Source organism: Megalops cyprinoides, chromosome 9 (genome assembly GCF_013368585.1).
Source record: "Megalops cyprinoides isolate fMegCyp1 chromosome 9, fMegCyp1.pri, whole genome shotgun sequence".
Classification (NCBI taxonomy): Eukaryota; Metazoa; Chordata; class Actinopteri; order Elopiformes; family Megalopidae; genus Megalops; species Megalops cyprinoides.
This window is the reverse complement of record NC_050591.1, coordinates 32,437,455-32,451,766: the sequence shown is the minus strand read 5'-3', so window position 1 is coordinate 32,451,766 and position 14,312 is coordinate 32,437,455. Positions and strand designations below refer to the sequence as shown.

At 39.2% G+C, this 14,312-nt stretch overlaps 2 protein-coding genes across 2 annotated transcripts; both read left to right on the top strand.

The window, feature by feature from the left end:
• Nucleotides 1-1,952: 1,952 nt before the first annotated feature.
• On the top strand, nt 1,953-2,891 carry LOC118783804 (odorant receptor 131-2-like). Its single transcript, XM_036537761.1, has one exon. It carries the CDS (start codon nt 1,953-1,955, stop codon nt 2,889-2,891), a length of 939 nt encoding a protein of 312 aa, XP_036393654.1.
• Nucleotides 2,892-8,647: 5,756 nt separating this feature from the next.
• LOC118783802 (odorant receptor 131-2-like) lies at nt 8,648-9,586 on the top strand. Its single transcript, XM_036537760.1, has one exon. The coding sequence runs from the start codon at nt 8,648-8,650 to the stop codon at nt 9,584-9,586; it is 939 nt and encodes a 312-aa protein (XP_036393653.1).
• Nucleotides 9,587-14,312: the final 4,726 nt, after the last annotated feature.

Here is a 14,312-nt window from a genome sequence, read left to right as displayed (position 1 = left end):
AGAGCACAACCGTGTGGGTGTGATTACAAGCCACTCATCGAAAGATCCAACTCACCCGTTTCTGGGAGTAGCATGGAGTTACTGCTGTCATGTAACCATATGATGATCTGTTCATAGGCCAGTGAGCTAGCCTGTTGTCCTTTAATAACTATGTCATAGCCTGTCATTTATCATGAGAATCTTCATTTATATGTTCATCATTCAAACAAAAAGCACCTCAGTGTAGGCCCCGCTCTTTGATTGCATCTAGTTACAGCCAACAACAGCAATTGTAGGATTTATTGAAGAATCCATCATCCACAGAGTAGGCTTTCTTTGAAAGGGCAGCTAGACTGTTCTCTGAAAATCTAATATCACCTACTCACTTAATGCTTTAGTATGCTTTAGTATGTATATTTTATATGAGCTCAATGGATAGAAAGTCTTACCTGGACAAGGGAGAAAAATGGATAGCTTGTTTTGCAGGTGATTGCCTTCAGTGCTTTTTAATGACAATACAAAAAATGATCACTAATACAAGCCTACAAATCTAACTGAGGAACACTGCAAATTAAAAGACAGAGACTGACATTTGGGAGGCTCTGACATTGTGCCCTGATAGTTACAGTTGGTATTATGATCATAAAATCTGGTTGCCATTGTATAACCTTAGAGTGCTGTGACATGTCTCAATAGAGGAACCTTGTCTGCATAGGAAGACAAAAGGAGAATATGCAATCAGGCACAAATCTCAGGTGTTGTTTGTTAATAAATTAAAAGAATGTGTTTATAACAGAACAGGGGAAAGCAGGCAAAATTCTGAAAGGACTTTTATGCCCTCCCTGCTGAAGCAGGGAACTGAAAAAACCCTGAATGGATATTTGAATTGCACTGCAAAAAGTGAACGTGCCTGATGTCCCAATAAGGCCCATTAGCCAGAAAAAAAAGGAACATGGTGTAACTAAAGGCACCCTCCTACATGTACTACCATGACTACAACATCGTAAGCTAATACTCTCCCAGGCCTGGTAAAGTTTTCCAAGCAATTGCATCAGGCGAGTGCTTAATCCCTCTCTGCAGACCCAAATAATTACTTATGGAGTGTAACGAAACATGGTTCTGCAAAGCATTACATTATGTGACCTTATGTGACCCTAATTTGGTCCCTGGATGGACCCTAGCTGTGGGCTTTGTGAACAATATGATAACATTCATAACATCTCTCTCAAAAGGCTTTGGCTGGCCAGCCTGCACACCAGACTATATAAAACGCAGCTTTCATCTGTTGTGATGTCACTTGTGATGTGAACACAAGATTTGCTCAAGGTAATGAAACATCAGGTTTTTGTAACCATTATTTATAACAATGGCTTTACTTTGTATTGAGTGAATTTACATATTTAGCTACATAATGTAACAGTGGATGTGTCAGTTAAAACTGCATAGAAATAAAGCTAAGCTATGATAAATCTGTTAAATTAATACATTTTGTAACAGTATTTCATTTTGGCTGGGAATGTAGAACTTTATGACAGTATTGGTTTTATCTGACATTACCTTATGAGACAATTTCAGGTGGAATAAAGGACTTTTTTTTTTTTTTTTTTTTTTGGCCAGATACCATTAGGTGACTTCCAAAGCAGTATAAGAAGATGAATACACTCATTATTTTTTTTTATCTTCATTGTCAAAGAAATATGGGAACTCAGTTTAATGACTAGTTTGAAACTATTATGGATATATGATGCATGCCACTCCTTCTTTTCCTTGTTTTCATACACCTTTATTGCTTTGTGTTTAATAATGTGTTCTAATTCTTATTTATGTTACAGTACCTTGGAAATCAGGACTCAACAGGTGTGTAGAATAGCTTTAGAAGTAGAGATCTTTAAAAGAACTGTATGAAACATAGGTTGCTGTTTTTATTATTTCTCATTCCTATTTTTTTTTGATGGCCTGCAGGTATATTAACCATGTCTGAGAACAGCAGCATTGACCTGCTGGATTTGATGAAAGCAAAGCCCATTAAGGCGAGTGTGGGTATGGCCTCATTGCAGCTGCTGGTGTGGTCCTTCCTCTACATCAACAGCCTCATGCTCTTTACCTTCTTCAGTAAGCAGGCATTCCGGGGCAACACACGCTACATCCTGTTTGCCCACACCCTGCTGTCAGACTCCGTCTTCCTGCTGCTCACTGACCTGGTGGTGCTGCTCACCTACTTCTTTGTGATGGTGCCCATGGGCTTCTGCATCCTGCTCTGCATTATCATGGAGATTGTTACCAACACAACACCACTGACCATCACCGCTATGTGCTTGGAGCGCTATGTGGCCATCTGCATGCCACTGAGACACGCTGAGATCTCTACCACTGGAAGAACTATAGCTGCTATTGTCATAATCTCAGCCCTGTGCTCCATAAACCCCTTTATGGACCTCTTCATTCTTGTCGCAGCAGCACCACCAAGCTACCTTCACCAGCAGACTTTCTGCTACTACGAGGTCATGTTGTTCCTACAGTGGCAAAGCGAACTGCGAGCCGTCCTTAATCAGGTAGCATGTGCTTTGTTTGCAGTCATCATAGTGTTCTGTTACACTAAAATCATGCTGGCAGCTAAGGCTGCCTCAGGAGAAAACAAGGAATCCGCGTCAAAGGGACGACGAACACTGCTACTCCATGCACTACAACTTTTCTTGTCCATGATTGACTTGTGGTGTCCATACATCGAGGCTTTTGTGCAGGAGAACTACCCACAGGACTACGTGACCATCCAGTACTTCAATTTCATAGTTTTTAATATCATCTCGAGAGCCCTGGGTTCAATTATCTATGGTCTCAGGGATCAAAAGTTTTTCCTTGCTCTGAAACGTCTAGACAGATGCAAGCTAAATCCTATCTCTGCAGCAACCTAGCAGCTCAAATGAATAGGTACCAATAAAGGCTTGAATCAATTAATATAACTTATGATTTGTTGCTGAACATTTTTATCTGGGTCATTCTGCACAAATGGTTTGACTTGAGGAATGTAAAAAATATTAAATCAGTGTCCCATCTTTCTACAAATTTCATCAAAATATTCCTGATCAGTATTCAAGATGTAAGAATCTGATGTCAGTAGTGATTAATACGACTCAATTCGTAATGCATTTGAAATACTTTTTCAGATTACCCCTTTCTTTGCTTTCAAAATATGTCATAAAAGAAAAAATAAAACAGCTACATTATTATGCATTTTGATGCACTGTATACATATGATTTTTTTTATTTTTGTCCTGGTAGAAAAAAAGGATGGGTATATACATTGGGTTTTTTATTCTATTGTTAAAACTCATCAGTGTGATTTTTGAATATCTGCCCTATGACTTCATGTAATACGATGCAACCAAAACATCTGTGGCAATCAAGTAAAATATGCCTTTAATTACTGATATTGTTCAAAAAATTATCTTGTTAAAATGATCATTTTTTCATCATCCTAGTTTAAATTTATGGCTCTTATCAGAGTAATAATACCACGTGTCCAGCAAGTCCAACATTACAATCACAACCAATTAAAGGTATCAGTGTGCAGTGGTGTGTCTTTGAATACAAACCATTTCTACTGTTGAGAAATAATAAATCATGTATGCTGATGCTTTTTTCACTTTTTGGAATCGCCAGTTGCACTTTCGGCTTATCTCACAACAACAACCTCTGCAGTCATACAAGAGCACTGAAGTAAGATAACTGTAATCCTCTGATACACTTGTACACTAGCCAGTAGCTATTTTTGAAACTACTTGTCTCACAGTGCACCAGAGTGCAGGTGGGACCAGTTGGAGGATAGTTGCTACTTTACTGATGCCATGGGAACAACTTGGAGGTACCTGACGAATTGTAGGGTGCCTGAAAGTGGTGAGACAAGGAAACTGTGGCCAACACACCCTGCCCATCCCCAGAGGAATAAAGCCGATTTATTTCAGTCATTGCTGGTGAATGACACTGTTGGTTTTGAACATGGGATTTTGATGGTTGGTTACCATCTGCCCTCTAAGATGAGGTTACATTTTATACATTTGATAGTCCAACATTTTTATTTCAAGGTACAGGAATGGATGGCAGACGACTATCTCCTTCTTATTAAACTAGTGTAAAGTCAGGCATTCTGTCAGCGTTCCCGCCCCCTAGCTGTGCTGTTTTTGTTTTTCCCTGTCTGTGTGCTTTTGTTTTCCTTGTGTTCTGGCCCTGCCCCGCTCCCCGCCCGGTCTCCTCCCGTCCACACACCTGCTTCCCGTCGCCTTGTCAGCCCTGCCCTCATATCTTCCCTGCGTGTCCCTGTCCTGTTGCTAGTTCGTAGCAGTGTGAATTTTGCCTGTTTCGTCCCCGGCGTTTTCTCTTCTGTGTGCTGTTTCCCGTGTTTGACCTGCCTGTTTTTGACCTGATTCCTGCCTGCCGCTCTGCCCTGTTCATCCGATACTTCTGCCTGCCAGGTGTTTGACCCTGCCTGTTTCGGTTACCTGTACCTGGATTTTCCTTTGGACTGCCTTCCTGGTTTAGACCCTGCTTGTTCACCGATTACGTTCTTGCTTGCGTTTTAATAAATTTGCCGGAAACCCAGCGCTCCTGTGGTCTGCGTCTGAGTCCTTGCTCAAGCCCTGACACATTCTATGCTATCTCACCTGTGCAAAGCCAGCTACATTAATGGACTGCATATACCGAGCCTGCACATGTGGCTAGGTAGTCCTTAACATAATCTCTCAAACACTTTAGCAGCAATTGGCCTCTCAGCATTTTAAATTCAGCACAGGGGAAGATTTATATAATTGATTTCTCAGAAGAAATGAATGAAGGTGTATGTGTCATTACTGCATCTCTGTCACTACCACAACAAACCGATCTGATTTGACTCTTGACATTAACAGTATTGACTAATTTTGGACTTTTACAAATCCCCATAGCATGCAAACTATGGTTTATACGTTACGGCCAAATTGCCTGTATTTTTTGAAACCAACACTTTTGAAGTTTGTCGATTTGCTATAGAGAATAATATGCAGTATTTGCATTTTGGCTGTTTTATGAAGTGTTCTGCTAAAGGTTCTAATATTTTCTTCATGTTTTTTGGAAATGCGCACCCTTTGTTGAGTTGCATTGAATTTGATCAATAAGTGATTCATCCATTAAGAAAAGGTGGATGTGTGTGGATATTCTTCTTCTTCTTGTTAATAATAATAATAATAATAATAATAATCAACATCAAATAATAATAGTAATGATAAGAAGAAAAAAAAGAGACAATAGGAATAGCACCTTTCATTACAAAAAAAAAAAATTAATGGCTCTTCAATTAAGAAACGGTGGATTCATAATAATAATAATATGGCATGGCAGTGTAGCATAGTGGTAAGGAGCAGGGCTCATAACCAAAAGGTTGCTGGTTTTATTCCCTGTTGGGATACTGCTGCTTTACTCTTGGGCAATGTACTTATCCCAGAATTGCCTGAGTAAATATCCCACTGTATAAATGGATAACGTGTAAATTTTAACCTATGTAAGTTGCTCTGCATAAGGGCATCTGTTAAATGTAAGTAATGTAATAATAATAGGTAGAACACATTTTATACAATGACACTCATACTGTCATATAATGGCTGCTTAGAGCTTTTGGTGAGTCCAGATCATGTTGGAGTTATGGTGAATATGAGAATCAGTTAGGTGGGCAACTCAGATAGAGAGAGCACAACCAGGTGGGTGTGATTATGAGCCACTCATCGAAAGATCCTGTTTCTAGGAGTAGCATGGAGTTACTGCTGTCATGTAACCATATGATGATCTGTTCATAAGCCAGTGAGCTAGCCTGTTGTTCTTTAATAACTATGTCATAGCCTGTCATTTATCATGAGAATCTTCATTTATATGTTCATCATTCAAACAAAAAGCACCTCAGTGTAGGCCCGGCTCATCCACATTGTAGGCTTTCTTTGAAAGGGCAGCTAGACTGTTCTCTGAAAATCTAATATCACCTACTCACTTAATGCTTTAGTATGCTTTAGTATGTATATTTTATATGAACTCAATGGTCTTACCTGGACAAGGGAGAAAAATGGATAGTTTGTTTTGCAGGCGATTGCCCTCAGTGCTTTTCAATGACAGTACAAAAAATGATCACTAATACAAGCCACAAATCTTACTGAGGAACACTGCAAATTAAAAGACAGCAACCTAACAGCACTAAGACAGATGTACAGGCAGCAGCAAAATTTAGTTGCTCCCATGAAATAATCCTGCTTTACATTATTTCCCACATGTAGAACTTTACATCTGACAATGTTAAATATCATTTCAAATTTCACTGTGTCACTAGTAAAGTCACCTATTTTGCTTTTAATGTTATTGATACAAAAAAGGAACAGTAGAGGTTTAAAATTTCCATCAGTGCCCATTTACAGAAAAAAACAGTCACAGCCCTTGAGTGGGTTAGTGCTCACGGCATTCGCTTTGAGTGCATGCAGAGCCAAGGCCCTGGTTTCGACTCCAACTGTGTCATCAGCACATAGTGGTGCAACTAGCTGCTATATTCTGCTGGGTATAGGGCTTTGATATTTCAGCAGGGGCTGCACTTTCACCACTCTCAGGGACTCTGTGACTGATTAGGCACCTGCAAATTTCTTGGATGATGTCTATGAAGCCACACCCATTCTCAAATTACTGCTTAACTCACTGTGGTGAGCTGGGTGACTTGCAGTGTAAAAATAGTCATAGCTGGCACATGAGTGCATCAGAGGATTGCATTCTCCATGCCCAAACACTCCAGCATGAGTACAGTTGTTGTCGCAGTGATATAAGCCTAATTTATCCAGGTGCTGATTCAAAAAAATAAAGATGCATGGGGGGAGGAGGGGGGGGGGGGCAGCAAAAAGCATGAAAAACACAGTTTTGAAGTTGTACCCAGTCAATGTTGCTAAATTTTTGTTCCCTATTAAAATTTGCTCACATAAAAAAAAACTAGAAATGGAGGAGGTGACGCTGATTTGCCAATATACATCGACAAGTAAATTTCTCGTAATCATTCAACCCCAGCGACACAAATACATCTACACCACAAGTTTTATCTGTGTTATTACAAACAAAAAAGAGGCATGAATAGTCACTTGTAATAGGGGTAACATATTGCAGTAAAACAATCATTTACAGTGCCCAAGAGCTTATGACAAAATTGTCTACATGGCACATTTTCACAGTGAACAGAGGAGAAATTAAAGTAATCCGTTACGAATGCCTTTCCAGACTGACTTTCTATACGTTGTCATACAGCATGGTGGTAAGGTCACAAGAAGGCCCTTTTATGTCCTCACTGTTATTAAGGGAATCCAAAAAGACACCTGCAAATGTAACTGAAAAGCACTAAGTGACATAAAAATTTGGGTGCATATCTGTAGGAGCAGGGCTTGTAACTAAAATGTTGCTGGTTCGATTACCCACTGAAGCACTGCTGTTGTACCCTTGGGGAAAGTGCTTAACCCAGAATTGCCTCAGTAAATATCCTACTGTATAAATGCATAACATTGCGCTGGATAAGAGAATCTGCTAAATGACAATAATGTAAATGTAATGTAGTGCCACACCTACTACCCACACTGTCTGCACACATCCCCCCAACACCCCCACCCCACCATTGCCCTTCCATGCTGAGTAAGGGAACTAAAAAAGTCCCCTGAATGGGTATCTAATTTGCAATACTGTATTGTAGTAGTGAACATGGCTGATGATCTGATAAAGACCAGTGACCAGAAAAATGAACATGGTATAATTAAAGGCACCATCCTACATGTACTACCAATACTATGATAAACAGCATAGGCTAATACTCCCCTCTCCTTGCACTGGAAATGTTTGCCAAGTTCTTACATCAGTCAAAAGCTTAATCCCTTTTTGCAGACCCAAATAATTACTCTTGGAGGACATAACTTTATAGAAACATGGTTCTACAGTGGGGTATCACATCGATTTCACATCATGTGACCTTAACCCCCCAATGGTCCAGAGTTGCAAGCTTTGTCAACAGTATGGTAATATTCACACTCTCTCAATAGGCATTGGCTGGGAAGATTGTTCACCACACTATAAAAAATTCCACTTTCCAATGTTGTGATTTTACTTGTGATCTGAACACAATAAATGTTCAAGGTAATGTAAGATCAGGTATATATGACATTTATTTATTACAATGGCTTTATCTTTTATTGAATGAATGTACATATTTATCTACTGCACATGATATAACTGTGAATGTGCCATTTGGAAAATACACAGAACTAAAGCTAAGATACTGTTAAACCTGTTCAATTAATGTGTTGCAATAATATTTGTAATAGTATGTTTTTGTCGTTTTTGTCTGGTATTTTGTCTGATTGCTTTTATGAGACAACGTGTTCACTTATTCACTGTTTTTATCTTCAAGCATTTTCAGAAATAGGGGGAATTCGTTTTATGACTAGTTGAAAAATATTATGGACGTCAATTCATGACCATGTGGATTCATGATTCTTTGTGTCATTTTTTTTATGTTTGTCTTGCTATGTTTAATAATGTTTTCTGTGAGTCTGCTTAAATATAGACCGCTATTATCACTGTTATTTCCCAATCCCTCTTTCCTCTGTTCTCTCATAGCCTGGCAGGTGTATGAGCTATGATTCAAAACAGCAGTACCGAAGAGCTGGGTCTGGTGACTCTCAACCCCACTGAGGCAAGCGTGAGATTAGCCACAGTTCAGATTGCCGTGTGGTCCTTCCTCTACATCAACAGCCTCATGCTCTTCACCTTCTTCAGTAAGCAGGCATTCCGGGGAGATACACGCTACATCCTGTTCGCCCACACCCTGCTGTCAGACTCCGTCTTCCTGCTGCTCACTGACCTGGTGGTGCTGCTCACCTACTTCTATGTTCTGCTGCCCGTGGGCTTCTGCATCCTGCTCTGCATTGCAATGGAGATTGTTACCAACACAACACCACTGACCATCACCGCTATGTGCTTGGAGCGCTATGTGGCCATCTGCATGCCACTGAGACACGCTGAGATCTCTACCACTGGAAGAACTATAGCTGCTATTGTCATAATCTCAGCCCTGTGCTCCATAAACCCCTTTATGGATGCCTTCATCCTCATTGCCACGGCACCTCCAGATTACTTTTCCAAGCTGACCTTCTGCCACTATGAGATCATGATACTTCTGAAGTGGCAGCGATTAATTCGAGCCGTCCGGAATCAGGTGGTCTTTGGTATAATTGCCGTCATCATAATATTCTGCTACACTAAAATTATGCTGGCAGCTAAAGCTGCCTCAGGAGAAAATAAACAGTCTATGTCAAAAGGGAGACGCACGCTCCTACTCCACGCGCTGCAGCTTGTCTTGTGTATGTTTGAAATGTGGTGTCCCTACATTGAGGAAATGGTGCTGGAGAACAATCTGCAGATCTACCTTACCATCCGATTCTTCAACTTCATGGCATTCACCATCATCTCGAGGGCCCTGAGTCCACTTATCTACGGCCTCAGGGATCATAAGTTTTTCCTGGCCATGATATACTATACCAGCTGCAAGATGAACCACATCTCTGCAGAAATGTAGAACCACAAAGTCTTGCCTCAGATGCACAGGTACCACAGACGTTCAGGGTTCTGCGTGACTTATGCAATAAGCACATGGGAAAAAACATGAAAATTAGCTGTATCAGGGTGTTTTGATGCAGTTGCATCAAGCAAACAAAATGTGGTCGTGAAATGTTTCTCTGAGCTGTAGTCTTCATGTGCTGCTTCTTGCTGCTTCTGTTTTCATTTGCAATGATTTTCTTTTAAGTTGTAGATAGTTTGATGTTCAAAGATTTTTATTTGGGCATTTGTATTTACAGTGTTGTGACTGCTTTCCTGAGCGCATCTTTTTCCTCTCTCTCTCAATAGCCTTTAACTCATTTACATCGGTCGTAAAATTAAAGTCACGGCATCTTCGTGTTTCTTATTTCTTTTTCTCTTTTAATGCAGATAGCATTAATGCCCTGCATGAATGCAGTATTTAAATTCTCAAGATGTGAAAATCATCCCAGTGTTTAGAATGCAGTCCACAGGATCATTTGAACTTCATTATATTTACTGGTTTATATTTACGTGGACCCTAATTAATAAGTTAATTAAAATTGATTAATATAAAATGTATTTGTGGAGCTCCTTTCATACAATGAAACAAGCAGCCCAAAGTGCTTCACAGTAGAAAATAGACAGACACACAGAATCAATTAAGTGGTTAAAGAAAACATAAAAAAAAAAATGCAAAATCAACAATAATTATATAATATCAGTGGCAGGTTTAATAAAGCTAGCAAATGAGTGTACATAAATTGCTGGTTTACAATAAATTGAAAAATGTGAGAGAATTCCCCACTAAATGATCTTTTGCAGGACCAGGGTTATAAATTTTGCAGGACCAGATTATAAATTCCAATTGTACCTGGGCAGCAAAAGGTTTCCTGTATTTGGGGATTTTTCTTCATCCAATATTAATAATTTGACAGAAGCAAACAGAAGTAATATTGAAAATTATTACAGCAGACGTTGTTCAGTGGCCCCAGGAAATTTTGATATGTTGCCTCTTAACATGCCATCTATGTTTTTATGCATATTAATGGTCTCATCACAAACTCTGTGTGGAACTCAAAGCAACCCAGAATTGCCCTAGAGAAATTAATGCTGCCACCACATACTGGGGGAATAGCACATGCTGATATTAAAAGGTATTACATGTCCTATCTAACTAGGCAAACTTACGAGTTTCACCCCCCCAAAGGACCAACCGTCAAAGCCAATACCACTTAGAATGCTAGCATATGAATTAATTGCTGCACATTTGAGAGAATACCCACCGAATGATGTCAGCATCCTGGAATACTCTCGATACGGGCAAGGTATCAATGTATACTTCTCTCCAGAGAACAATATAGAACAGCACGCATATACTGATTAGGTACAAACCCATTGCCTGGAACGGATGCATTTAAGTGGGTATTTGTACAGAAGAAAAAAGGGTGATAAAGGGACAAAGGGATTTGAAAAAAAAAAAACATGATCACATTTTGAAGCAATGCTTTGTGAAACAATGAATCTGTCAATCATGTGTGAATCAAGGCATGTGTATAAATCAGTGTATGTTTAAATGTATGGATTAATCATGTATGTCTAAATTCAAGAGGAGGGGAAAGAAAAGGGGGAGAGAGTAGGAAGGATATAGGCTAACTATGAAGGTGTGCCTTGTTACACACCCTTGTAATATATCATGTTTATTTACTTATTTATTTACTGATTGATGTATTTAATGCACTCTCACTTTTTGGATGGCGTGTTTTTTATTGTTTTTATTTTTCTCTATCTGCTTAGCCAAGTGGTATTCCTTATGTGTATAATCACACTAATGATCACTAGTAAATAAATATTACTGAATATGTCATAGGGTAGAAAAATAAAGAAAATGTCATTTTGTATTTATACACCTATTTGTCTGTTAGTATGGAAAATACTATTATGCCTCTATGTTGCTATGCGTATGCGTCATGGGATAGTGTTGTTTGTTCTAATGGTGGTATGTGTGCCATGATGTAGTGCAGTCCTGCTGTAATGTTGGTTGGTGTGTTTTGATACAGTGTGCTATTGCAGTTACCATCAAAAAAGGTAAAATCTGTACATACCTCCCCTAAGAAATTCAAAAAACTATTAAATCACTGTATTTTACAGTTAAAAAAACAAGAATTACAAAAAGTGAATTCCAAATTGCTGACAATAAATGAAGACATTGGAAATGTATTTATGTTTAAAACAAGTAAAACAACTTCTAAAACAAATCCTAAAAAATGACTGATAGCCAACGCAGTGACTATACATTACAGGGGAAATATGTGCTGTTTTAGTATGCGTGAGAATTTTTGCAGCTGTTTTGCTGATTTCTTGGGAGGACCAGGAAACAGAGTGCTGCAATAGTCTAATCAGCGAATGATAAATGTGTACATTCGTTTTTCTGCATTGGCCTGTGACAGAAATGGCCTTTCTTAGGTTGAAAAAAGTCACTTTTGTTGCATTTTTATATGGAGCTGTAAGATCAAACTAGTGCATATAGTGTATAATAACACTAAGATTCTTTACTTCAAATTCATTTTTGATATCAAAAATCTTAGAATGTTTCTCCTTTCTTATTGTCCAATAAATAAAGCTTCTTGATTTAAACAAAGAAAAATTTCAGACATTCAGAGCATTTTTCTAAGGTGCAACGTGAACCTTTATTCTCAAATGACACAGAGATGCACCATAGTGTGTCTGCATAAAAAGGAAATTAATACTATGGCCACTTATTATATACCATAAATGGGAATACAACAAGATAAAAGAAGTATACCAAGGATGGATCCCTGTGGGACTCCACAAGTAATACCAGACTTTTCAGATCAGAGTCTCTAAGGACAACAGGAAATAGTGTTCCTGTTATATAAGATTAAACCTACTCCAACATTGTTTCAGATGGACCAACATGATTTTGCAGACGATGTAACAAAATTTTATCACCAACAGTGTGAAATGCAACCCTGAGTGTCTGAAATGCAAAACTGAGAGTCTGAAAGCAGCAGGTCAGGCAGGCCAAGCTGAAATTCCCACCCTTATGTTCTCCGCCTGTGCGGTCCTGCTCATAACTGGCGGATGACTGAACCTGGGCTGTAGAGCTTCCTGTATGAAAAAATTATTCCTGGCCTACACAACATGATTCTCCGTATATTACAATATATTTCCTTTTTTGTATGGGTTAGCATGCAGTCAAAGTGAATGCCTGAACCATTGAGTTGTGTGGGAGTCATGGTTGTAGCAGATTAACACAATGAATAAAATTCATAGCTATGGTATTCAACATATTGTCAACATAGAGGTTATGATCCCCAGTGAAAAGAACTCTATCATAGTCAGTAGGCATTATAGGTAGGAATTCAGCAAATTCTAAAAGAAAGAGGGGACTGTGGTAAGCAGTGATACATATTACAGGAATATCACATTTTCCACGGCATTGTAAAGTAGACAAATCACCCAAAGACACTTGTTTGTAATTAAATGTATCTAGAGAAATTCTTGTTATATTTGCAACTGTTCTTGTGTTTTATTCACATGCGTCCGTTCCTTCTGCATTTACCAGTGCGTGTCGGAAGCCTCCAAACCATCAATCAAACTGGGGGCGACAGTGGCTCAGGAGGTAGAGCAGTCGACTGGGGATTGGAAGGTCCCTGGTTCGAATCTGGCTCATCTTGGCAGAGTGTCGAAGTGTCCTTGAGCAAGACACTAAACCCCCAACAGCTCCCAGTGGCCAGTTGGTAAGCCTGTATAGCAGCCTCTGCCGCTGGTAGGTAGATGTGAGGCATATAAATGTAAAGTGCTTTGAGTACTCAAATGAGTAGAAAAGCGCTATATAAATGCAGTCCATTTATCTGGCGCAGAGAGCAGGAGCTACACTCACTCACAGCTGCACCCACAGAAGAGAGCGCGCGTTCTCTGAGCAAAATGTTTCAGTTGTATTGACTGTAAGTTCGGATTTTGCGGAACAGAAATTCCACCCTGTTTCACAACCGCGAAGCAAATTTTAACTGCATTGCCTGAGTCTCATTTTGGAAGCAGCTATTTCCATTCCCGTACAGTTAACAGATAGGTTGCACATTGCTGTCACATGGATTTAAGGAAACCCACAGTTGCAAAGTTAGCAAGGAAGCTAAATCAGTGGAGGAGCAGGATGTATAGCAATGACATAAATCCATGTAAACAGCAGCAAACAGTAATAAACTTGTTCACCAGTGTAAAAAGTGCATAATACTGTGGGCACTGTATGCATTCAGTTAGCTTGTGAGCCAACTGCAGATACCAAATGATAAGACTGTGGGACCTGCATAAGATATAGTCCAAGTTCTGTTTGATGTGAATGACATATTATTAGTGCATAGGAAAATCGTAAAGGTTTTCCCTTCTCTTAGGGAATTGGTATGGGAGATATCCTATTGTATTACAATATCCAAGAACGTCTGATAAAATTGTCAACAACCTGACATGTTTCCTAGTTAATAGAAGGGAAAGCCACCCGTTATTAATGCCTCTCCTTCCTACCAGACTTTCTTGATGTTGTCACAGAGCACGGAGTGTTAGAATCATCATCAAGGCCCTTTTGATATCACCATTACAATGAAGGGGATCAAAACCAGATGATCAGAAAGATAAATCTACTCTTGTAACTGTTACAGGTACACATTGAAAAAATATACAATTTCCTCAAATTACATTTAAAGATA

Coding starts and splice junctions, on each gene's coding strand:
- LOC118783804 (XM_036537761.1), top strand. CDS start 1,953: ATGTCTGAGAACAGCAGCATTGACCTGCTGGATTTGATGAAAGCAAAG.
- LOC118783802 (XM_036537760.1), top strand. CDS start 8,648: ATGATTCAAAACAGCAGTACCGAAGAGCTGGGTCTGGTGACTCTCAAC.